The sequence below is a fragment of the Lutra lutra genome, chromosome 1, assembly GCF_902655055.1.
Source record: "Lutra lutra chromosome 1, mLutLut1.2, whole genome shotgun sequence".
Taxonomy (NCBI): Eukaryota; Metazoa; Chordata; class Mammalia; order Carnivora; family Mustelidae; genus Lutra; species Lutra lutra.
In genome coordinates, this window is record NC_062278.1 from 118,988,692 (window position 1) to 119,012,637 (window position 23,946).

At 40.6% G+C, this 23,946-nt stretch overlaps 3 protein-coding genes across 13 annotated transcripts in view; 1 reads left to right on the top strand and 2 right to left on the bottom strand.

Annotated features, from left to right (window-relative positions):
- Positions 1–235: 235 nt before the first annotated feature.
- NCBP2AS2 (NCBP2 antisense 2 (head to head)) lies at positions 236–1,040 on the bottom strand. The gene has a single exon (XM_047733972.1). The coding sequence runs from the start codon at positions 961–963 to the stop codon at positions 664–666; it is 300 nt and encodes a 99-aa protein (XP_047589928.1). The 5' UTR covers positions 964–1,040; the 3' UTR covers positions 236–663.
- A 52-nt stretch (positions 1,041–1,092) lies between these two features.
- Positions 1,093–23,946, top strand: part of NCBP2 (nuclear cap binding protein subunit 2) — a 34,773-nt gene continuing 11,919 nt past the window's right edge. Inside the window, exons 1-6 of one of the 7 annotated variants that reach the window (XR_007128160.1) lie at positions 1,093–1,269; positions 4,514–4,695; positions 6,885–7,023; positions 7,723–7,790; positions 8,770–8,845; positions 22,801–22,867. Coding sequence is in view for 6 of the 7 variants with exons in the window: in XM_047733927.1 (XP_047589883.1) it covers positions 1,192–1,269; positions 4,514–4,695; positions 6,885–7,023; positions 7,723–7,790; positions 14,824–14,902 (546 nt within the window). In the remaining variant the exon portion in view is untranslated. Of the gene's footprint in view, positions 1,270–4,513; positions 4,696–6,884; positions 7,024–7,722; positions 8,736–8,769; positions 8,846–14,823; positions 16,177–22,800; positions 22,868–23,946 lie in introns of those variants that run through there. The other 6 variants (XM_047733939.1, XM_047733935.1, XM_047733947.1 and 3 more) reach the window with 6 other exon arrangements.
- The window catches only part of SENP5 (SUMO specific peptidase 5), a 64,308-nt gene continuing 49,726 nt past the window's right edge, over positions 9,365–23,946 (bottom strand). For 4 of the 5 annotated variants that reach the window (XM_047733863.1, XM_047733862.1, XM_047733867.1 and 1 more), the window contains exons 7-10: positions 17,832–17,969; positions 15,069–15,152; positions 13,513–13,563; positions 9,365–12,647 (exon numbers count right to left, since the gene is read on the bottom strand). In XM_047733863.1, coding sequence (XP_047589819.1) covers positions 12,537–12,647; positions 13,513–13,563; positions 15,069–15,152; positions 17,832–17,969 — 384 coding nt within the window. In that variant the 3' untranslated portion in view covers positions 9,365–12,536. The other variant, XM_047733875.1, reaches the window with a different exon arrangement.

The following is a 23,946-nucleotide window of genomic DNA, read 5'->3' on the forward strand; positions in this document are numbered from 1 at the left end:
GACTTGCGGTTAAGCACTTAGGCCCTAGAATCAAACATCCCAACTCTGTAAGGATGCAGCCCACTTCCTCCTATGAAAGTGGCTGTAAGAAGTGCGATTACCCACACGGACTGCAATTACCAAGTGCCAGCACAGAACAAACATTCAAAATGTGTGAACTAGTATTACCATGGGCCTATAGTCCCCATGACCCCTAACCCATCTCGCGGGTTAAGTACCACGCTCACACCCATCACTCTGCTCACATATTTAATCAGAGGATTTTGGCAGCTGTGTCTTTCCATCCGTGCTCTCCCCTGGAAGTGGCGCACTGCTCTATCAGAGCAGAAGCAGCATCACTGAACACGAGTTTGAGTCCCACTCGCAGAGGGCACACGCCTCCGGATATGGTTCGGTTCACGGCTCTCCGTAAGTGGTGCACCAGGCTCCGGGCTTGGGGCGGGGGCTGGGTGTCATTTCTTCACGCCGTGCCCAGTCCGATCACAGGGCTTCACCGGGGATGTCGGTTTGGCCTGGGCTTTCTGATGGACGAGGCCTCTGAAGGCGAACAGTCTGATTCCGGATTCAAAGCCGTGCACTGCGCCCAGGATGACTGCTGAGCGCCGAGGCCTGTGTCGAGCCCAGAAGGGAAAGCCGGCGACCCTGGCCCGGTCCAGCCTGGGTTTAGGGGTTAGCGCCCGGGCCCCTCTGGTTACCTGGCGGTGACCCCGGGCGTTCCCGGAGGCCGCGGCGCAGCTCCTCAGCGAAGGTGTCCCTGAAGCGGGCAGCGCGGCGACCTAGGGAGCCCGCGGGCCCAGCCGCGAGGGCTCGAAGACGCTGGGCTGCGTCCTGGCCGCGCAGCTGAGCCTGCATCAGCGCGAAGGCCGTGAGCTGCGCCGCACGCCGGATGGGCTTAGACTCGGACAGACGCTCCACCAGCTGCGGGCTGTGCAGCAGGGCGGCCAAGAGCCGCCGAAGCACCATCCTCAGAGCGACCCGGAACCCGAAGCACGCCGCTCTCGCTTCCGACGGGCGACAAATAAAGACGGACCCCGTCTGCGCCCGCGCCTCCCGCTGACGACACTGCTGCGCGGGGATTGGTTGACAGGATGCTTACGTTTTGCATCCGCTTCCCGCGTTTCCGCTTCCGCCACCGCCGCGGCAGTCTCGTTGTGAGTGGAGTGGCGGCGTTTTCGTCCACCTCTCTGCACTATGTCCGGCGGCCTTTTGAAGGCGCTGCGCAGCGACTCCTACGTGGAGCTGAGCCAGTACCGGGACCAGCACTTCCGGGTGAGGGAGGCCGGGCCGCGAGAAGGGAAGGCCCAGGGCCAGAACGCTGAGAATCGGCTTGCTCTTTTCTCATTGTGTCGTTTTCCGTTCTTTGGTTTCCCGAAACGCGAAGTGAGGCCCCGGTGCCTGCTGGGGAACGGAGCCGCAAGGGCGTTTGGATACCACTGAATCCCCTTATCTCATAGAGCACTTGAGGCTCGCTGCCCCATTCCCTTGCAGCTTCTGCCTTTCCCAGGCCAGTGCAGAGGGATTCCCGTGGCGGTAGTAACGGCGGCTTGCATTTGCACAGCCTTTGCCTCGGGAAGGTGACTTTGTGATATGAGGGGCAGGGGTGTCCTTTGACAACTGGAGTACGGGGAAGGGGGGCGTTTTCCTGAACCACATCTTCTTTATAACTTTTTAGTTTTAACTTAGCTCAGTCCTGTGGTGCGTGGAACCCTTCCCTTCCTTGGTTTCGTAGAACGGTCGTACCAAGTTCTACGCGGTAGCTGGGAGACACAAAGTTGAGCCTTGTCTCCAACCATAGAGAATCCTCACAGTGGGCAGGGAGACTGTCCAAGCTAGGCACTTTAAGAGTCTAGGTGTCAAGCTTAGAGAACTCGGTTTCAGAAGAGAGGTTTTAGTTTGGTCTATGTCATTGTGTATTTTATGGGAAAAGGGAAGGCGGCAGATATTTGAGGTGGGCTGCTCAGCCTCAACAAAGGCGGGGACGAGGTGGTGCGACACTGGTCAACCACTGATTATTAGGTAACTTTTATTGAGGGCTGTTGCTTAAACCCATTAAGTCCTAGAGGGAGAGGGAAGACAGTGTCCGCACCCTAAGAGTTTATAATTTTCCAGTAGGGATTGTAAATGCCGGCAAGTAATCATAATCTAGAGCAGAAATGGTGAGGGGAAAGGGAATCTTGTGAGGATTCAGAAAAGGGAGGCGGCGGGTGAAAGGAAAGGAGGGACACGTTTAGAAGAGGGTGGGCTTGGAGGGTACAGCGTTGTTAGCGGGGTGGGGAAAAGGAAATTCTGTTTGAGGCCAAAGTGAGGAAGGCCTGAAATTCATTCACTAAGGCAGCCGTTTTTAAATGCTGCCAAGCAAGGTTTTCACTTCTGTCTCTTACAGTTCTCAAGTTCCACATCACCATCTTGAATTTCAGGCATCCTATGAGAGTAAAAGTGTGAAAGGTTTCAACTTGTTCTGTTACTCATCTGTTTAGTCTAAGGCTTGTAGCTTTATTTAGATAGTATTAAGATACTGTCATGAGGAACTTCTAGAGTTTCCTGAATGGAATCCAGCTTAATATACCTTAAGTAAGGACTTAGATCACAGTTGTCTTAAACTATAGGCTGTTTGTTTAGATTACTTACATGTGTGAGAGGAGTGGAAAGAAAAAAAAGGAAGGCCTCCTGGGTAATTTCAATCTTTTAACAGCAGTGATATAAATAAGGTGAATCTACTTTATGTAATGCCTCATTCCAAAGTTCTGAAAACTTGTTTTTAATGTAGAATGACTTTACCCAGTGGACTTTTTAAGAAAGTATGAGATTGGGCATAAGACTGGGTTTGGGGGTGGTGGCGGAGACTGGGTTTGGATTCCACCTGCAACTACTGAGTAGCTGTCTGACCTTGAACAGGTTACTTAACTGTCAAGTGTAAAATAAGGCTAATAAATTAGGACCTACTTCATTAACTTCTGAAAATTAAATGCAACTTCTTACATGGAAATCTCTGATCTGTGACCCCTTGATTCACCCTAGAGGAACATGTACCTATTTCTGTGTATGAGACCTTTTATATTCGTACTTTTAAAAAATGTGTATTTTGGAGCATAACCTTCATGTTGTTCTTACTGTGGTCATCACTATCTCAGAGATGTTACTTATAACTGCATGTGCATATACATTTTTCTTGGGGCTGCATAGTTTTATATTTATTGATGTACCATAATTTATCATTTTCCTTTTGATGTGATTTCCTTTAGAAAGGAGACCTGTTAGGCTGAGCTCTATGCTACAAAGCTTTCAGAGACAAGTAATGCAAAGTCTTGTTCTCGGAGTGAAGGAAACTGGATCAGAATTATATATCGAGTAGTAAATGAACAAGGGAGGTCTCTTGAAAATGCTCTAGGGGCCTGAGTGTAGATCTGTTCAGCTACTTTCCAAACTGGAATACTACGGTACAGTTGGTGTTAGAGTCTTAACCTGAGAGTCTGAGAGCAGGTCAGTGGATAGGCCTTTTTAGTTATTAGCATTTGTCCTCCCCAATGTGGAGGTCAGAAGAGAAGGTGAGAGGACACGTCCCCCTGGTTTCTCTGCAGGCGCGTAAAATACCGTATCTAGCCCATGAGGAGCCCCAGGGATTGTCAGGTGGGTTGGCCAAAGTGCAGTTATATTCTTGTCTCTGGCTTCATCCTGTCTTCCAAATTAGGAAGCCTGTCAAGAACCTAAGTTCTTGGGCGCCTGGATGGCTCAGTCGGTTAAGTGTCTGCCTTCAGCTCAGGTCGTGATCCCAGGGTCCTGGGATTGAGCCCCACATCAGGCTCCCTGCTCAGCAGGAAGCCTGCTTCTGCCTCTCCCACTCCCCCTGCTTCTGTTCCCTCTCTGGCTGTGTCTCTCTGTGTCAAATAGATAAAATCTTAAAAAAAAAAAAACAAAAACAAAAAACCAATTTCTTGTTTTTAGTGATCACTACCTTTTCTCCTAAACTCAGAAAAATATCTGAGCATGTAAACCATCTAAGCAGTTGTTTTAAACATTTTCTATGGGAATATTATAATATTGAATTTCAGGCATCCTATGAGAGTAAAAGTGTGAAAGGTATAAGGGTATAAGGGATACCCTATCTCTGAAAATCCATTTATTTTCACTACAAAAAAAGCCTCTCTAGTATATTGCTTCAAGGTCCGGAAGTTAAATTCAAGCAATGGGAGGTGCCAGTGCTGAGGGTGTGGAGCTTGCAGAGAAGGCAGGCCATTTGCATGGCCGTCCAGCCCAGGAGGAAGGCCACATGCTTGACTCTTCAGCGGTAACTGTGTCCCGAAAGCAGGCTGGACCTGCAGAAGGGCGTCTTAGAATGTGAATGCCTGTCTTTGACTCTCTCTTTGGCAAGGGATTTGTGGTAGACTGGGATGATGACAGAAGCTGATTCCCAAATTAGAATTAATGAGAGTTTTTTGCCATACTTGGACATACTATTTAAGCAGGACTCTTCTTGGATTGTGTTGCCTAACTTTTTCGCTCTTTGACATTCCAGGGTGACAATGAAGAACAGGAAAAATTACTGAAGAAGAGCTGTACGTTGTATGTTGGAAATCTTTCCTTTTACACAACTGAAGAACAGATCTATGAACTCTTCAGCAAAAGTGGTGACATAAAGAAAATCATTATGGGCCTGGATAAGATGAAGAAAACAGCATGTGGGTTCTGCTTTGTGGAGTATCCTTCCTGTGTGTCTGGCGTAGCTATTGGGTGAGGGTGGGGCCAAGAGTGGCTAGTTAAAAAAAAAAGAATGAGGCCATCCACTAATCAGCATCCCTGTACTTTACCTCTACCTCTCCTTCATCTACCTCTGCCCAATGTGTCTACACTCCTGCATTGTGAAAGCTTCTGACTTTTATATTCTATTCTAAATATTTATAGTCTATTGATTTTTTAAGAAATAATCTTTTGAAAATAGATGCTCATGGTGTTTACAGAAGTACAAAGGGTACAGTGAAAATCTCTGTACTGTTCTAAACCCAGAGAGTTACTGGTCTCTTGGGTGGCTTTCCAGCAGTGATCCTGTGGATGTGTGGAGCCTACTGCATGCACTGTTTTTTCCCCCACCTTCATGCACATAGGTCTACCTCTTTCTTAAGTGGCTGTGTAGTATTCTGTTATGTAGATGTATATAGCTTGATTTTATATAAAATCAAAACCAAACTCTTGTCTCCTTGGAAATTCAAATATTGGACCTCCTGGATTTTTTGCTTGGGTTTTTTTCTCCTAACGTTTTCTTTTTTTGGTCATTTTGTTTTATAATTCTGAGAAGTTTCCCAGACCTTGTCTAACATATTTTTAAAAATTTTGTGCCCCAAATTACCAGGGTATTTTTTTTCTTTCTGGGGGGGTTGTGTTTATGCTGTAAATTTTCCTTAAATGTTTGGTGATCCCTGGGTTTCCAGGCATAATTACAGGAAAGAAGGCTAACTTTGTGGGCCCAGGCAGAGCTTTCTCAAGTTGTTGCCTCACCTTTGTTATATGTGGGTTTCCCAAATGCCAGGATGAAAAGAGATTCTATTTTGACTTAATAACGTCAAAGACACTGCCCTATAGGATTCCTCTAGTTTGTTCAGAACTCTGTTATTCTACTTTTATTTGCCTGGGTTTAAATGCCTTCCTGCTAGCAGGTCATCTTCCCACATATAGACCTTTAATTAAACCCTGTTTGCTGTCTCCTTCTTTAAGCCCCTTCAAGAATATTTCAAACTGTGACTTTGTTTCATCCATTAGCACTCTTCCTTCATCTTTCTTGAACCTCTAGTTTGCTGATAACCTCTTCTATTCTTTGGGTGTATGTATCTTTTCTGTCATTTTAATGGGGTCTTGAAAAGGAAATGAGGAATGTGCTCACTCTGTCAGCTTGAACTAGAAGCCCTACTTTCAGACCTATTCCAAAATTTTTATTTTGGTGTCTGATTTCTGCAAGCTACTTCCATTCTCCCTTCAGACACAAGGGTCAAGAGTGCCCAGATTTTACATTTGCCTCAGGTGGCAATAGCATCAAAGTTCACAGGGTACAGGGAGAACAATGAGAACACACAAAGTAAAGAAAATCCACCTTGTGGGTAATATTCAGCCCCTGAGTACTGGAATGCTTTTGCATTTGTCTTGTGTGTCAGATATCCACAATCATAACAGCAGATGATTACCAAGAGAAGCTGCCATTGCCAGTGTTTTTCCTCACTTTGCCCTTTTATCATGTCATTCATTCAGCAAAAAGTTACTGAATGCCCATTATGTGCTAGGCATCATGTAGGTGTTGGACACTGGGATTTTAGCAGGTGCTTCCCTGAGCCCAGCTAATGAGCGTAATTGCTTATGGGCTTTTTAAAAAATATCACCCCAGAGATAGATTGAGCGGATCTGATTAAATAGGTTTGGGAGCAACTAACCTGAGTGATAGGATACTGAGTCTTTCCTTCTAAGGAAATGCAATGGCAATTCCATGTGTACTGTAACCTTTTTTTATTAAGGTTGTATTTGCATTTGGAATTTACAGTTCCAAATTTGGATGCTTTTGTTTCCTTGGATAAGTGTGCAGTGTGTGCTCTAAACCTGCACTGAACATATTTATACTTTACAAACCAAAATATGGGGACAATGGGACCAAATAATCATCAGCATGATTTTCCAGGAAATCACGATCAGTAGCCTTGGATAAATCATAGTGGACTCTGCAAGTGCTCCTGGACCAACCTCAAACAGGGATGTGCAAACCAAGTTACTGTCTCTGAAATCCATCTGGTTAGATTTGTTTTTGTATTCCTTCTTAACAACTCAGTTTCATTTAGATGTGGTTTCCTGTATTTCCAAAAATGTTTGGAGAAATGCTATACAGTGTTCCTTAATACTTACAACTTAAGATACTATTCAAGAGCAGATGCGGAAAATGCCATGAGGTACATAAATGGAACTCGTCTGGATGACCGGATCATTCGCACAGACTGGGACGCAGGCTTTAAAGAGGGCAGGCAGTATGGCCGTGGGCGATCTGGGGGCCAGGTATGCAGGAAGGTTATCTTGGCTCAGTTTTTGCCTGGTAGTCCATTCCTAGTGTCAAGGGCTTTGTCAGTTTATGTTTGTTCTTTTAGAAAATAATTTTGTGCCTTCAATCTTGGCCTGAAGTAAATCTGAAAACTACACATTAGGATTGGTAAATTATATTCTGTACATTTTCACAAGCCGCTTATTGGACTTCTGCCAGGGGCTATTTTGCACTTGTGAGGGTCTTAAACAAAAGGAAAATGCACTGAAATAAGTTTTAAGTTTCTGATTGTAAAATAGCCTAATTTAAGTACTTATTCTTTGGAATATACTACTTTTCAGTGCTGGTGAGTATGGGCATGATGTTTGGTTAAAAAACTAAAAAACAAAAAAACAACCAAAACCAAAAACATATTAGGTAGGGGCACCTGGCTGGCTCAGTTGGTAGAGCACGTGACTCTTGATTTTTGGGTCACGGGTTCAAGCCCCATGTTGGGCGTAGAGTTTTATTTATTAAGTAAGCGAACAAAAGCAGTAGGTAATCTTAATTTTGCAAGGCAGTTGAGCTTTATATCCGTTGCTCAAGAAAATGTTATGTCCTGCTTGAATGTTCACATGGTACCTGAAAAGGCTAGTTTGCTTGCTAGTATGTTTGTGGGAGGCGTATTCCTTACACCAGTCTTCTCTATAGTGTAACTTGTATTCTTTTCAATTCAGGTACGAGATGAGTATCGGCAGGACTATGACGCTGGGAGAGGAGGCTATGGAAAACTGGCCCAAAACCAGTGAGTGGTGAGACCCCATCATGAAAACTCCTTTGGCCTGTTGAATTTGCTGTGCATTACCCAAGGTCTGCAAACCTGCCCACGTTTACCATGCTTTGATCAAGGTCTCTACTTAGCTGGAACCCTTTTCATGGTTTTCTTTTGAAAACTATTAAAGGACAGAATCCAAAGGAATGCCTTTATTCTGTAGTCTTAGGATCTTGGCCATATGTCAGGTGGCCAGAATGATTTTATGTCACCGTTATCAGAATTTGTGTTCTGTGGCAGCAGATTTGTTCTGTCAGCCCAAAACACCATACTTCTTTTAGGAAGATGGAAAATTTTTAAAAATTGATAATAGATTCATGGTCTTCATGGGGGCCTTAAAATTTTTAAGTTTGCAGGAAATAAAGTGTAATAAATGGGGTTTTGCTATTTTGTGTAACTTTGAATTAGTGAGATGTTTGACTGGAGTTTGTTTTCTGTGTTGAGTTCTGGTCTCTAAAGCCAAACTTAGAGGAGTCAAGGGAGCTTCCTAGATTACTGATGCAGAAGCAAGCCTTAAAGCACTGCCCTGGGGGACACTACCGGCATGTATGCTTTATGTATTAAGACTTTACTAGCATTTACTGTACACATTTTCAAAAGATGTGTTCTACTTAAAGATTCATTTTCAGAATGATCTCAGGAATGGACTGGGTTTAAAAAAAAAAGCTTGAAGATCAAGAGGACACTTACAAAGAACAATCCGAATTGCTTCCCACAGGAAATGTGTTTCAGCCAGTTTTCATTTGAAGTTTTTTTTCCCCCTAATTGTGCTTGCCGAGTTTCAGAACCTGGATAGTGAGTGACCTGATAGTCTCTATAATGAAGGGAGTCTGTAAAATTTATTTTGCATTTAAAGGTACAAGGTGATTTCTTCAATATATATGAACTACTGCTCATTAAACTGTTAGTCTAATATGATTTTCCCTTACTTAAGTGAAGTTTTTTCATCTAGCAACAGAGTATCTCGTAACTTCCACTAGAGTTATTGAAAGTTGAAGTATCTCAGTGTGAACATCTTTCCCATTACAGTAAGTATAGGTTCTCACATTAAATTCAAGCTGATTATTTGGATTATTAAGAGCTATAACTAGTTGTAAGTGCTTAGGAAAGAACCATCTGCACATGTTTAATGAGGACATATCATTTTGAAAATTTCTTTCACACTGTAGTTTGAATTAATGTATTTTATAATTTTGTAAAACATAACTCCGCTTTCTACAGGCCTTAAAACCACAGACATTTGAATTGTCAAATCCAATTATCATTGTCTCTGCCTACATGTCACCTATAAAGAGTGACACTGGAACTCTTACTCTGGAATATTTAGGAGTAAGGTGAATTTGCATGTCTGTTTTGTGATCTGACAGGTACCTAATATGGTAGCCACTAGTGATGCTTAGAGAACCCTGCCATCATTGCCGAAAATTCTGTTGGCAGTGTTATGGAAGGGTAGGCTGCTTAGGGCCTACACTGGTCACTGTTCATAAATGAGCCTTGTCATGACAAGAGCATGCCTTTGAAGTACATGTTATTCAAGAGAACACACATTTATAAAGGTATTTAGTTTATTTTTCAAAAAAATATTTTTGCTAGAAGGTTTGAGTAATTTTACATGATCACAATCTTTAAATAAATTCTTTTTCTGACCAAAAGGTACCATTTAAGTGAACAGCTTATCTAGGCCTGTTTTTTTAACACCCAAATACAATTAGCACTTCTCTGAAGATATATTCCCTAGATCTTAATTATCTATAGGCCAGGAGGCAGAGCCTCACACGTAATAAAAACAGGTGCTTCACAACTGCTGATTAGTTCGGTTTCTTAACATAATTAAACAGAGCAGGTAGTCAGTATATTCAGTTCACACTATTAACACGCCTGAAGGGTCTGATACACCCAGAGCTCTCCCAGTCAGCACTTCTAATGCAGGGAAGCAGTGAATCAACTGCAGAGAAAAAGGGCAGCTCTGACTAGTGCTGGCTGTGTCCCAGTTAGGGCTGTTCTGTTCCATCTATGAATCCAGCGTGACCGGTGTCACTCATACTCAGTGATTAAGTAGAAAATACAGCACAAAACCAAAAAGTGATTTGGGGACTTTGGGCAGCAACTGCTGCTCTTCCCTTCCTTAGGTTCCCTTTCTTAAGAGAACGCAACTAAATGTTCAATTAAATCTATATTCATTGCTACAGATTTAATGTAAGGACAAATCACTGGAAAGAAAGAACTATAGTAAGTTTGTTGATGGACAGGACTGGGCACAGCTTGAAGGCACATCGTAAGCAGCTTTTAGTTTGTACAAGGCCTGCACTCAACCCCAAAAGCGTAAGGGCTGTCCACCTTGTGGGCTCCCGAACAGTTCAGTGCCAAGCTAGTGACAATAAAACAATGCCTGCCTCTTCCACCAGCAGTCCAGACTACATTTCAAAAACGTCTTTGTTGCAAGGAAGAAATTATTGCAAACATCAGAACAAAGGCCCTTCTGATATGGGGCTTGGGCTAAATAGAGGTTCACACCTAATCATGAGAATAGGGGGAAAAAGCAACTATGTGTGCTAAAACCAAGTTCCACCAACAGAGAAACATTTTGAACCACATTCTTAAAAATATCTGACATTTAGGCAAAAGCATGCTGGTCAGTGCACCTCAAGGCGCCTTATTAAAGTGGAAGTAAAAGGGAAGCTGGCCTTGGACAGTTCACTTTAGTTACCTGTGTGCACCCTGCTTGCCTCAGCACCCAGAGGGTGACCATTTCTCAGACTGTAGGAAACGGCAATTCAAGTCTGGGACATGAAGATTCAGGACACAGTTTTGTGTCTCTTCTACATACCTGGTTCTGTCAGTGAGGAGGTGAGCTGGAGCTCTGAAGTTTAAGATAGTGGGAGTCCACAGCCTAGTTATACTGGCTGCTTTGTATAACTACTTCCCTGCCCCGCAAAAGTTAGGCAAATGTCTTACATGCAGATCTGAAAAAACTTCACGTTTGCATAATTATGTTGGAAAACCTCAAGATGATATCCTCCCTGCTTAAACTGTCCTCTTTGTTAATGATGACATAACCCTAACTGTAGCAGCATAAAGTGCCTCTGATCGCAGTAAGAAATACTGAGTTGGTTTTACAGTAAGTCCAGAGGGATCTGGAGAGTACTGGGGCTCTTGACAATGTAAACATTGGTGTTGGTGCTTGGAATGTCTGGGAGTGGGAACCCTGCGTGTAAACATGTTCGTACCCTCGACTGCTGGCAACCTCACCTTCTGGCCAAGTTTAAACTGCCATGTTTCAGCTGCTTATTTTCAATAGTCACACCTAAACAGGCATAATGCCAAGTATCTTCTGTCATTTACTTGGTATTCTGTGTAAACTTCTGAGACTCTTACATACACCTTTGTGTTTTTTTCTGCCCCAGTTCAGAAAAGATAATTGGGTAATTTAACATGCATCCTTCCAGATTCCCTTTCCTTTCAAGTATCACAAAAGGCTAGAATAAAGATGCAAGATCCATTACTTTAATCCTACTACAGCTAAGCATAAGGACAGGGTCACTTCTGCTTTCCCCCAGTAGGCGAGGCTGATAGAAGTGAAAAAAAGACCCCAGCGCTGGAGTCTCAGGGTGGTCAGGTGAGGAGCCCTGCATGCTGCTGAGATGACCAGAGGGAAGAGCAAAACACATCTGCTGTGCTCCTCTGCAGTCCAGTCTTGTTACCCTTCCTCTTCTCTCCTCCCTACCCATCTGCAAAAGACCTGGTCAGTCTTTAGTTTTGAAGATTTGTATTTTAAACACCTTTGGGGAATAAAAGGTGTTTGGCAAATCTTAATTTCTTCCATATGGGAGACAACACAAGGATAACAGCTTGTACTCAGAAAGGCTGAATTCTCATGTGTTTGACCGCCAGTTTAATGGATATTAACATTTTTAATAGGCCAAAACCAAAAATCCAGAGAATTCAGTGTTCCAGCCGAAGCCTTCATAAGACTTAGTTAGGCCTTTTTGTTATAATTCTTAAAGCCAAGATTGAAATGTCTCATGTCTTAACTGGACATCCAAAGTTGTCTTTTTCTCCCACCTCAATTAACTCCTCCCAAAGTAGGCACTGCACTTTATATGTGCCTCTCTAAACAGAACACACCAGTCAGGTTTTGGCCACTTCTCACCCTTCAAAAGGAATGCAACTCACTCGGCAAGACTCACTTGGGAGAGGGAAGTCAGTGAAAGGTGCAGCAGGTAAAAGGACTGGCTTTGTCAAAACCACCACTCCTAGCTACCCTTTACGCCCCAGGGAACAACTAATCATTCTCAGAGTTACACTGAATTAAAAACATCCTGCACTTTTAGGTTCTGGGATTAAATTTTAAACCTGTATTCAGTTCACGTCTAACTAAGTTTCAAAAGCCGCACCAAATCTACTAGGTTTTTTTTTTTTTTTTTTTAATACTCTGCACTGCATGCTCTGTCTATATGCATGCGTTTGGATAATAAATATTAAATATGGGGGGAAACACACGGAACCCATAAAATTAAAAATGAAACCAAACTGAACATTAAAAAATAGTACACGGTAGCTAGAGAAATGAATAGGGCAAAAAAACAAATTTGAGGTAACAATAGTGGCCCAACACCACTGATCTGAAATATCTGTAAAAATTCAAATAAGTGTTTGGAGATTCAAGTAACAAACCATCTGCTTCAACTTGGTCAGACCTCCCAGAGTCCCTGCTGAGTTTCAGTCCATGAGCCGGCATTCACACAGCTCCTTGTAAATCCTCTTCCGCACTCGGGGCATGTCCTCTTGTGAAAACTGGAAAGGCTGCTCTAAGGCGAGGCACTTGCAGTACTGCAAAGGTCGCAGAAACACTTAAGTGGCATGTGGAGCTAGGAAGCAGCCCAGTGTATTTTCCCAGATGCAGACCTAATAGAATAAGGTCTAAGGCAGCATTTTAAAGTTTGGATGTAAAACACATTGCTTTTAAAACATTTACCTCCAAATTAGAGTCACCTTCCCTGGTAAGTATCTCACTTGGGGACTTCCCTTTGGCCACACAATACTGTAAGAAGCAGAAACTGATAAAAGAGGCTCCAATTCTTCTAAAGGTGTAATGTGCAGAGACGGCAGCTAGACCTAACATAGTCTTTAAGTGAGAACCTCAGTTTGTTTTCAAACCCAAGACATTCATGAGTCAGAGGAATGAGCCCATCTTTCATGATCTTTGCAGATCTCTAAGCTCATGAATTATATACAATTTCCTTTGTAAATATAATGTTTAACAAAATTTTCAGTAGCCCTTAAAGATCACTAAGGAACTCACAGCAGGAGAAAGCAGTTTTTGAATGTGGCCCTTAATTAAAATGTAGTTTTTACTCTGGTTAAAGACCACTTGCCAATGGCTAAAAAAATACATAGTTAATTCTGCAAATGCCAAGGGTCTACAATACAGATTGAGATCAGTCTCTAGTGTGCCTTACTAATAACCTCTGTTAAGAGGTGGATACCTGTTGTTCATTCTTGGCTTTAGAAGGTGGTGCTTCTAAAGATAACGCATCTGAAAGTACAGAATCTACAGCTCCCCAGCAACAAAGGAAGGAGGAAATACTGTTACCTGTTCCTAGTGCTAGGTACATACCACAGGGGCTCCCATCAGTCTAAGCCCAACAAATTTTAATTCACACATCCTAAATTCTGGAAAAAGAGATATCTTTACCTGGAGCACAAAGACTCCACAGTCACTGTCATTTTTCTGTTGTGGAATACACTAAAGAGAAAAACAAAATGATCATTAAAACCCAAGTACTTGTCATCAGATAATTTGTTTTTATGGAAAGATGAGCAAAAGACAAAAATCCATCTCTGTCCAAGACAACTGGTGTACTGGTATATACCTTTGGTATTTAAAGTATGGGATTTTATGGAAGTATCTAGCCATATCAAAAGAGCAAGCAACCAACAGTAATTTACAGAACATTTTACCTAAATGGGAGAAATATCCCACTTTAAAACTTCCATTTGGATTACTAGTTCTGCTGTCAGATTACTGACCAAAATAGGATTGTGGATCTGGACTCTGAATACTTCCTAACTATCCTGCTTAGCAATCTCCACTTTTGATCTCCTAATACACAAATCTTTACTCTTTCAAAGAAATCATAAAGATAAGCAGGTTTCTAAAAGAACTGGTTATGTATTCTGCCTAAAATGGGAGTATGAAAGATCCTGACTAAATTTAGAGTACCTGGATATTCTAGTTGGATAAATTTAGAAAATTTACAAGTTCAGTTCTGGTTTAAACTAAAAGACTAGGTTATTAAAAGAAAATTTATGCTTTTAATACATAGTTTTTATTATGTTTTTAATATGTTTAATATGTTTTTAATACATGCTTTTAATACATAGCTGAAAGTACTTAGCTTTCAGTACAGTTCAAGGATGAACAAATCTGGTCCTTTTGGGTTTGGCTTAAAGTTTGTTTCAAGACTCTACCTCTTTTAAGATTGTGTCCAGTGATCCAGACAGACCTGAGGTCAAGGGCCTGACTCTGAATAGTTCTGATGGCCTTTGGGGAAGGTCACACCTATGCTTCAGTTTCCTCACCTATAGAATAAAGATGATGCTCATCCCTAAATGACCAATCTGCCTACCTCACGGGTTGTAAGGATCAGATGAGATCACACAGGCAAAAACACTTTGGAAACAATAAAGCAGTGACCATAAAATGTTAAGACACTGGTATCTGTGACAGCAATGAGAAGACATGCCTGGGCACTCTGCCCCACATATAGCCTGAGTATCTATAGGGCAAACGTAGTGCTGCTTTCAGACTGAAACACTCAAGACACTGTCTTCCCCAAATGCCTGGTAAGAAGCCCAGTGCACTTCCTCCCTTAGTGGATCCAAATGGTCATTTCAGCATTTCTCTGGGTCTATGTGGGTCATCTGGAAATAAGAGGCAAGAGGCAGGCGCCACCAAAAGAAAAAAGTTACATATCTATTTTTTTCTTTTTTCCCCGCAATACAGCAATCCTATCATTAGCAGCTGCCCCAAGGATGAAATGAGTAAATTTGTTCCCCACAAGCACTGGGAAACGAAGCTCTAATGATCAATACTAAACAGAGGTTTACTCTAAGCTGCCTCTCTGCAGCCTCCAGACTCTCACTGGTTATCTCCATCATCAATCTTAAAATGCTTCTTAAAGACACCCACCCCTAAGATGATTCCATCCCCCTGACATGCCTGAGTTTTCATTTTTGTCACATACTTACCTTTGTAACAGCAGTCTGCCAACCCTGAAGAAATTCAGGTCTATTTTTTTCTCTGGCTTCAGTCAGCAAATACTTTCTTATATTCTGGTTAAAAAGAAACCACAACACAGATGCTGTGTTCCATCAGTTGGTGAAAAATGGAACCTGCCCACAGCAGATAGAAGCAAAGGAGAAAGCTGTGGCCCCACCACTGGGCAAAGTCTGAATTAGAGTTTAAAGTTTAAATAAGCTGAACCTTATTTCTGACCTTTCACTTCACAGTGACTCAGACCTTCTATACTCTGGTATGCATTTAGGCTGTGGACACCCGTATATGTTTTAATTGGAAGTTTTTATAAGATGGTCAGCCTTTTCCAGTAGTAAGCCAACTTGCTGAATGAGAAATTTAAATAAATACTGGCAAGACAAAAATAAAGTCTTGATTACTGCCAATGCTCAATACAAAGAAGGAACCCATGGCAGAAATCAATAACTGGAACTAAATGAAAAACATTCCCCGCCTTAGATAATCTGTATTTTGAGGGCTGTAGGTAAAGGTATAATGCAGTTTCTAGAAAGTTATACTGAAACCCATTCTGGATACTAAATACAGTCAAGTCCACTGTGGAAATCTCTACCAGGATGAAGCCTATCAGAGTTTCAAACTTTCCTTGTGCCTTCTACATCCATAGCTCTCTCTGCATCTAAGGTGAAGTCAGACGTTACAGGACTTAAACTAACCCCTCTGAAGATGAAATATGTTTATACATACAACTGTGTGTTTATGCACACATACATGTACACACACGCATACATATTCTACCGCATCATTCTGCAACTTGCCTTTTAAAACCCAGTACATCTTGGAGATCTTTCCATGTTAGGACATGGAAATCTGTATTTTTTTTTAACTGCTATGGTCAGTTTAACAGTATGAATATACTATAGTGTATTCAGCTATTCTGTTGGTAAAGCTAAATTTAGATGGTTTTGATTTTTTTTACTATCAGTAATGCTGCAGTGAACATCCTGGTACTTGCCCTATCACTGTGCACGTACATACACAAGCATTTTTTTGGAGCAGATACCAAGAAACAGAACTGGTGTGCAACAGGATATACTTTTTTTTTTTTTTAAATAGGCTGCATGCCCAACATGGGGCTTGAACTCATGACCCTGAAATGAGTGCATACTCCACTGACTTGAGGGAGCCAGACGCCTCTAGGACATACACCTTTATAAATTTACAAAACACTTAGAACTGATCAGAATTTTAATTCTCCCCCAAGGGGCTTGCTATATCAATTAATACACTCCATCAGAAAATAGAAAGCTGGTTTCCTTACATCCACATAAACACCTGAATACCATCAATGCCTAATAGGCAAAACCTGGAGCCCTGATATAGTTTTAATTTGCATTTCCTGTACTTCTGGTAAGACTGATCATCTCTCCATGTGTTGATAGGCTATTTGCATTCTTCCTAAAAATTACTTAATTTAACCTTTGTCCATTTCTATTAAGTCCTTTTATTCATTTGTAGGAGTTCTTTATATATTCTGGGTAGTGATTATTACGTCACAAACATTTTCCCCACGTCTACCCTTATCTGTGAATTTTATGGCATACAGAAGTTTTAAATTATGGTCCAGTTTATCAGTCTGTTGTTCTTTTATGTCTTTTTTTGCTTTTATGGTTCTATGTAAGAAATCCTTCCCTAATCCAAGAACTTATATTTACTGTATTTTATTCTTTTACAGTTTTGTGTTTTATATTTAGGTCATTGTTTTATGTGGAATTTGTTTATACAAACAGCATGAAGGAGCTGTATTTTACTTTTCCAAATAGACAACTGCTTTTCACAACAGCATATACTGAATAGCCTGTCTTTTCCCAATTTTATCATATACCAGGTTCTTCATACACATGAGAAATTTCTGGATTCTCTGTGCTGTTCCACCAATATAAATACTGTTTTATTTATTAAAACTGGGTTATGGTTTGATATGTAGTAGACCAAGGATTCCTTCCCCATTGTTCATACTATGAATTCTGCAATATGGGTTTTAGGATAAGCTTATCAGGTTTCATTCAAAATCCTCTTGGGAAACTGATTATGACAAATGGGTATATATTAATTTGAGGATAATTGATCTGTTTCTCATACTGAGTCTTCCTGTCGTTCCATCTGCCCAGAGTTCCTTTAAATATAGAGTTTTCATCTTAAACAACTTCCATAATTTTTGCTAGGGTATACTTCTGGGCAATTTACATCTTCGTTGCCTTTGAAAATGGAATCTTGTTTTTAGTTGAATTTCCTAACTCATCCTTCTTAGTGAGAGAAAATCAGGGAACCTATTGATTTTTTCTTGCTTTGCCTCCTACCATCCTGTTGAACTCCTGTTAGTTGAGCTCTCATATTTTGCCAGCTGATTCTCTTATTATAACTCATTCTGCATGAGTTATTTTGAAGCTACATGCCCATTACAGCTCTAAGAGAAAGAAAATGATTTCTTTCCACATACAAAATGTAGCTTTATGGGAAGGCAGGAAAATATCTGACAAAATCTAAATAGGGCATGTATCTCAGAAGGGGGATCCAGATCACAGATAGCTACCTTCCCCCCAACCTGGGGATTCCTCTTGCAGTAGTCCTTTTCTCTCCCAACATTTCCGAAAGTCTGTATGACAGAAACTGATGCTCTATCAGACTGACTTCTGCTGTTCTAAGATACTGTTTGATCACAAGAGGAATAAGAAAATACAAGCAGTATATTAACTTACCTCTACACAAAACTTAAAATGAATGCCTTGGGAATCATAAAATGAAATAATTCGATTAGAGAGTGTCACGGTAATGAGAGACCAGTGGACTTCCAGGTGAATAGGAATCAACAGAAGACTCTTTTTAAACAAATCCACCTGATTAAAAAGAAAAAAGGAAGAAAAAGAAATGCAGCCATCACCACAGACTATCCAAAAGAACAATGGCAGCAGCTTCCATTTACTGACTTTTGACCCGCCCACGGCCATAAAAGCAGAAAGTGGTGAAGCCAAAATTTGAACCCAGGTTGGAATCTAAAGGCCCATGCTTGTAACTACTAAGCCATAATAGACAATAAGAAAACTGAAGATCTAGGAAGCACCACTTCACATTTAACCTGACACACCTGTGCATACACCTGTTCAAGTAGTTAACATTGCTTAGCCTCTTACTTTTATGCTTAATTTTCTTGTGTACACATTTGACTTTGACTCAGTTCTTACTTAGAAAGGAATCATGTATTAGAAAACAGCAGACTGGGCGCCTGGGTGGCTCAGTGGGTTGAGCCGCTGCCTTCGGCTCAGGTCATGATCTCAGAGTCCTGGGATCCAGCCCCGCATCGGGCTCTCTGCTCAGCAGGGAGCCTGCTTCCTCCTCTCTGCCTGCCTCTCTGCCTGCTTGTGATCTCTCTGTCAAATAAATAAATAAAATCTTTAAAAAAAAAAGAAAGAAAGAAACAGCAGACTGTAAGTCTTCTTTATTTACAGACTCCATATCACAGTTATGATCATGGGCTTGGAAGTTAAGTCTGGTTAATTACACCTCCTCCACCTACTGGCAAGATGACTTTGGCGATTTTTGTAGCTTCTTTGTTCCCTGATTTCTTCAACTATAAATTACAGATAACAATATCTGCCTTATGAAGCTGTTGAGAGTGATAATGTAAGATGTGTAAAATTGCTTTCACACATTACATGTAGCCAATAAATCTTAACTATCACCATTATCACTACCCTCAGGTCTCCCAGATATCAAAATTGAGAAAAATAGCCTTAATAATTATTTACACATCCTTTACAATCTAGAAATATTTACTCTTCCATTCAAAACCGCAGTTGTGGATTGGTTGATAAAGTACTAGGTACTCAATAAACACCTGTAAAAAAGGGAATGAGTTTCTTTTTTCAGATATTTTTTGAGAGGTGGGTTTTTGTTTGTTTGTTAATTCCATGGTTTAAAACAATCACAAGGCTATTTTCAACTACATCAGATTCTTACAAGGTATTTCTCAAGCCTTCCTTGCTTTCTGATATTCAGGTAATGTCCTGCTCTAGATGAATCTTCTACTAGTCAACATGATCTTGGAGCAAAGCACTTTAGCAGTTCTACTTTTCCAATTTTTGCATCCATTAACCTGAGAAGTGAGGTGGACAGAAGGAAATATGAGGACAGCTGGTCCTTCCCAATGCATAAATTGTGAGTATCTAAAACAAGGACTCACATCTAAAATACAATATTAAATGAGACCAAATTTATATTCTTCTCAAAAAGAAACTTTTTAATTTAAAAAATTTTGAAATAAATACAGAAAAAAATACACTTCAGTGTGTATCTTTCCAGATTATTTTTCTTTTTAATATGTTTTGTCACACTTTTTTTTTTTTTTTCCTCTCAGAGATTCTGAGAGAGAGAGCATACTCAAGAACATGAATGGGGTGAGAGGCAGAGAGAGAGGGAGAATCTCAAGGAAACACTGTGCCAAGCGCAGAGCCCAATGCAGGGTTTGATCTCATGACCCAGAGATCATGACCTGAGCCAAAACCAAGAGTTGTAAACTTAAATGACTAAACCACCCAGGTACTTGCCCCCAACACACACTTTATACATATAATTAAGAATGATACGTGTGGAAGATTATACTATTGATCCCAATTTGTTGTCCTCCCCGTAAAAGGAGTACACAGAAGCTTCACTGTTCCTCCCAGGTGAAGAATATAGTCCTATCATGTGATCTGCTTTAACCCATGCTCTGTAAACAGAAGCAAACTTATGTCATGATCAAGCTGAAACTTCCAGAGCCATCATGTGGCCCTGAGACTGTTAATGTTTCAAGATTGATGCTGTTCCATCACTCTGGGTTCCATTTAAGGAATAAAGATGAGAAAGCATAGGAACCTCTCCTTAGATGCAGGGAAAGCATTTGATAAAACTCAACATCCATTTAGGATTAAAAACTCTCAGCAAACTAGGAATAGGAGCAAAACTTACTTAATCTGATAAAGAATATCTACCAAAAAAAATCCCACATGGGTGCCCGGGTGGCTCACTCAGTTGAGTCTCTGACTCTTGGTTTCTGCTCAGGTCGTCATCTCATGGGTCATGGGACTGAGCCCTGCTCTGGGCTCTGCAGTCAGTGGGGATTCTCGCCCTCTGCCCCTTCTCCCACTCATGTGTGCTCTCTAAAATAAATAAATGAATCTTAAAAACAACAGAAGCAGCAACCCTCTGATTGATATCATAAATAGTAGGGAAAGACTGAATGCTTTTCTCCTAAGATTGAGAACAAGTCAAAGACATTCTAACAGAAGTCCCTGCCAGTGCAATGAGGCAAGAAAAAATGGCATACAGTTTAGAAAGGAAGAAATAAAACACTACTTACAGACATGATTATGAAAATCTGACAGTCTACAAAAAAGCTCCTAGAGGAGTGCCTGGGTGGCTCAGATGGCTAACTGGCTGACTCCTGATTTCAGCTCAGGTCATGATCCTGTGGTTGTGGGACTAAGCCCTGCATTGGGCTCTGTCCTCAGCAGAGTCCGGCTTGAGAATCGCTCTTCCTCCTTCTCTGTCTGCCTCTCCCCCAACATGTACACATGCACTCTCTCTCACTCACTCTCTCCAAAATAAATAAATATTAAAAAAAGCAAAAAAGCTCCTAGAACCAGTGACTCCAGTAAGGTCAATGGCTATGAGGTCAATTCACACCAAACAACTGGAAGGTAACATTTTAAAAATTCTACTTATAGAAGTTTCAGAAATATGAAATCCTTAGGGTTTTTTTAAAGATTTTATTTATTTAACAGAGATCACAAGTAGGCAGAGAGGCAGAAAAGAGAGGGGGAAGCAGGCTCCCCGCTGAGCAGAGAGTCCGACGTGGGGCTTGACCCCAGAACCCTGAGATCATGACCTGAACCGAAGGCAGAGGCTCAACCGACTGAGCCACCAGAGAATGAGAGAGAGAGAGACAACACGAGAGGGGAGAGATCAGAGGGAGAAGCAGACTCCTCACCAAGGAGGAAGCCTGATGTGGAACTTGATCCTGGGATTCCAGGATCATGACCCAAGCCAAATGCAGTTGCCTAACCAAATGAGCCACCCAGGCACACCAGGGAAAGCATTTGATAAAACTCAACATCAGGGTTATGTTATATTTTTAAAAAATATGTGCAAGACCTGCATACTAAGAATTACAAAATACTGCTGAGAAAAATGAAGAGCCAAAATGAAGGGAACATATACCACATACATGGACTGGAAGACTTAATATTGCTAAAATGTCTATTCTCCCCAAACGAACATATAAACACAATCCTAATCAAAATCCAGCAGATTTTCTTTAATTCTAAAATTAGAATTTTAAATTCTAAAATTTAATTCTAAATTTAATTCTAAAATTAAAATTAGAAATTAGACAAGCTAATTCTAAAATTTATATGAAAATGCAAAAGACCTAGAATTCCCAAAACAGTCTGGAAAAAGGATAAATCTAGCCATCTTACACTGATTTCAAGATGTACTATAAAGATACAGTAATCAAAACTGTGTTATTAACATTAAGAACAAAGGTCAATGGAAATGAGCATAAAGTGCAAAAACAGACCTGTACATATGTGGCCAGTTGACTTTCTACAGTGGTGCCAAAGCAATTAAACTAGCAAAGAGAAGTCTTTTCAATGCAAATGACATTGGAACACCTAGATATCCATATGGAGAAATCCTCAAAATTAAAGATCTTTACCAAACACACGGTTAAAATAAGTAGAAAAGCCACAGACTGAAATCACAAAACCTATACCTGACGAAGGATTTATATCCACAACAGTAATAACCCTTTCTTTACCACAAATGTTTTCATTTGTATCACCCACCCATTTTTCTATTTAGTTGGTGAAGTCTTTGTCTTATCCATTTATATAAACCCTTTATGCATTAAGAAAATTAGTTCTGTGACATTAATGGCAATTTTTTCCCCAGTTTGTCGTCGTCTTTTTTTTTTTTTTTAAGATTTTATTTATTTATTTGCCAGAGAGAGACAGTGAGAGAGGGAACACAAGCAGGGGGAATGGAAGAGGGAGAAGCAGGCTTCCCGCTGAGCAGGGAGCTCGATGTGGGGCTCGATCCCAGGACACTGGGATCATAACCCGAGCTGAAGGCAGTCGCTTAAGAACCGAGCCACCCAGGTACCCCTCCCAGTTTGTTTTTTTACAATTGCTCCTTTTTTTTTTTTTTTTTTTGAGAGAGAGAGCTAGAGCGGTCTCATGCTGGGAAGGGCTTGGGAGGGTGCAGGAAATGACAGAGGGAGAGAACCTTAAGCAAGCTCCACTCCCAGCACAGAGCCTGACCACAGGACTTGATCTCACAACGCTGAGATCATGACCTGAGGTGAAATCAAGAGTGGGATGCTTAATCAACTGAGCCACCCAGGTGTCCCCTACACTGCTCCTGTTTTAAATAGTTATTTTTTCTTGTTATGTAATTGAATTAATTCATTTTTCTTTTGTAAACTTTTAAGTTGTACAGAGAACAGACTTAGCTACCCTGAGATTATTTTTAGCAAGTTCTTGTAAGGACTTTCTTAGTACTTTTCTTAGTATTTTCATGGTTTTATTTATTTTTGTTGCATTCAAATCCTTGGTCATTCTGTAATTTATCTTCATATAATCTAATTCAATGAGTACTTAATTCTTCTATTTTTCATTTTTTCTTTAGTGATAAAGGCATTTATGGCCATTAACTTTCTTCTCAAACCAGCCTTCATTATGTTCCACAGTGCTTGGTAAGATGTGTTCCCCCTTTCCATCCCTTTTTAGACAAGTGGTATATAATTTCTTTTTAAAATTTTTAGATCCAAGTGTTTCATATGCAATTATATGCCTATCTGTAAAATTTTCAGATTGTTAGATTTTTTTTGGCCACCTTTATTTATTTTTTACTGAACTGTGATCAAAGAATAACATAGGTAATAATTTTCTATGTGGCCAAATAAATGCATGATCAGTTTTTACAAAATCAAGTATAGAGCTATTAAACTAAATTTAGTACTGGTTGTATTATTATTTTATGATTTTGTTTTATGTCAGCCTGCTCTATCCAACTACGAGAAGTCTCCTGCTATCACTATTTTATCAAGGTCTCCTTCTGTAATTTTGTTAGATTTCTATATATTGAAATCTTATCACCTAATTTACTTTGTACCTTAATATCTACCTCATCTGTTCCTAAGACTGCCATTCCTCCTTTTTGGCTACCACTTTCTCTCGGTTTACATTTGTCTAGTACCTCTTTAACTGTCACTTTTTTTTCAACCTTTCTTGTTCATTTTACGTTTATTTGTCATATACAGATATACCTCAGAGATATTTGGGTTCAGTTCCAGACCACTGAAATTAAGTGAGTCAAATGATTTTGGTTTCTCAGTACACATAAAACTTATTTACACAAACTGTAGTCAATTAAGTATACAGCATAAAATAAGCATACCTTAATTAAAAAACAAACATACCTTAATTAAACAATAAACATACCTTAATTTAAAAATACTGCTAAAAATGCCAACCATCATCAGTGCTAACTCACTCTCAGTGAGCCGTAATCTTTTTGCTGGGGAGGGTCTTGCCTCAATGTTGATGGCTCCTGACTGATCAAGAAGGTAGTGTACTGAAGATTGGGTGGCTGTGGCAATTTCTTAAAATCGGATAACAATGAAGTTTACAACATCGATAGAATCTTCCTTTCACAAACAATTCCTCTGTAGCATATAATACTACTTGACAGCATTTACCCACAGAACTTCTTTATCAACCAGGTTTACATAATACTGTAAATTCTTTTTTGTCATTTCAGCAATTGTCACAG

What these genes read in the sequence shown, in the direction of transcription:
- NCBP2AS2 (XM_047733972.1), bottom strand. Translation starts at nt 963, where the DNA reads ATGGTGCTTCGGCGGCTCTTGGCCGCCCTGCTGCACAGCCCGCAGCTG.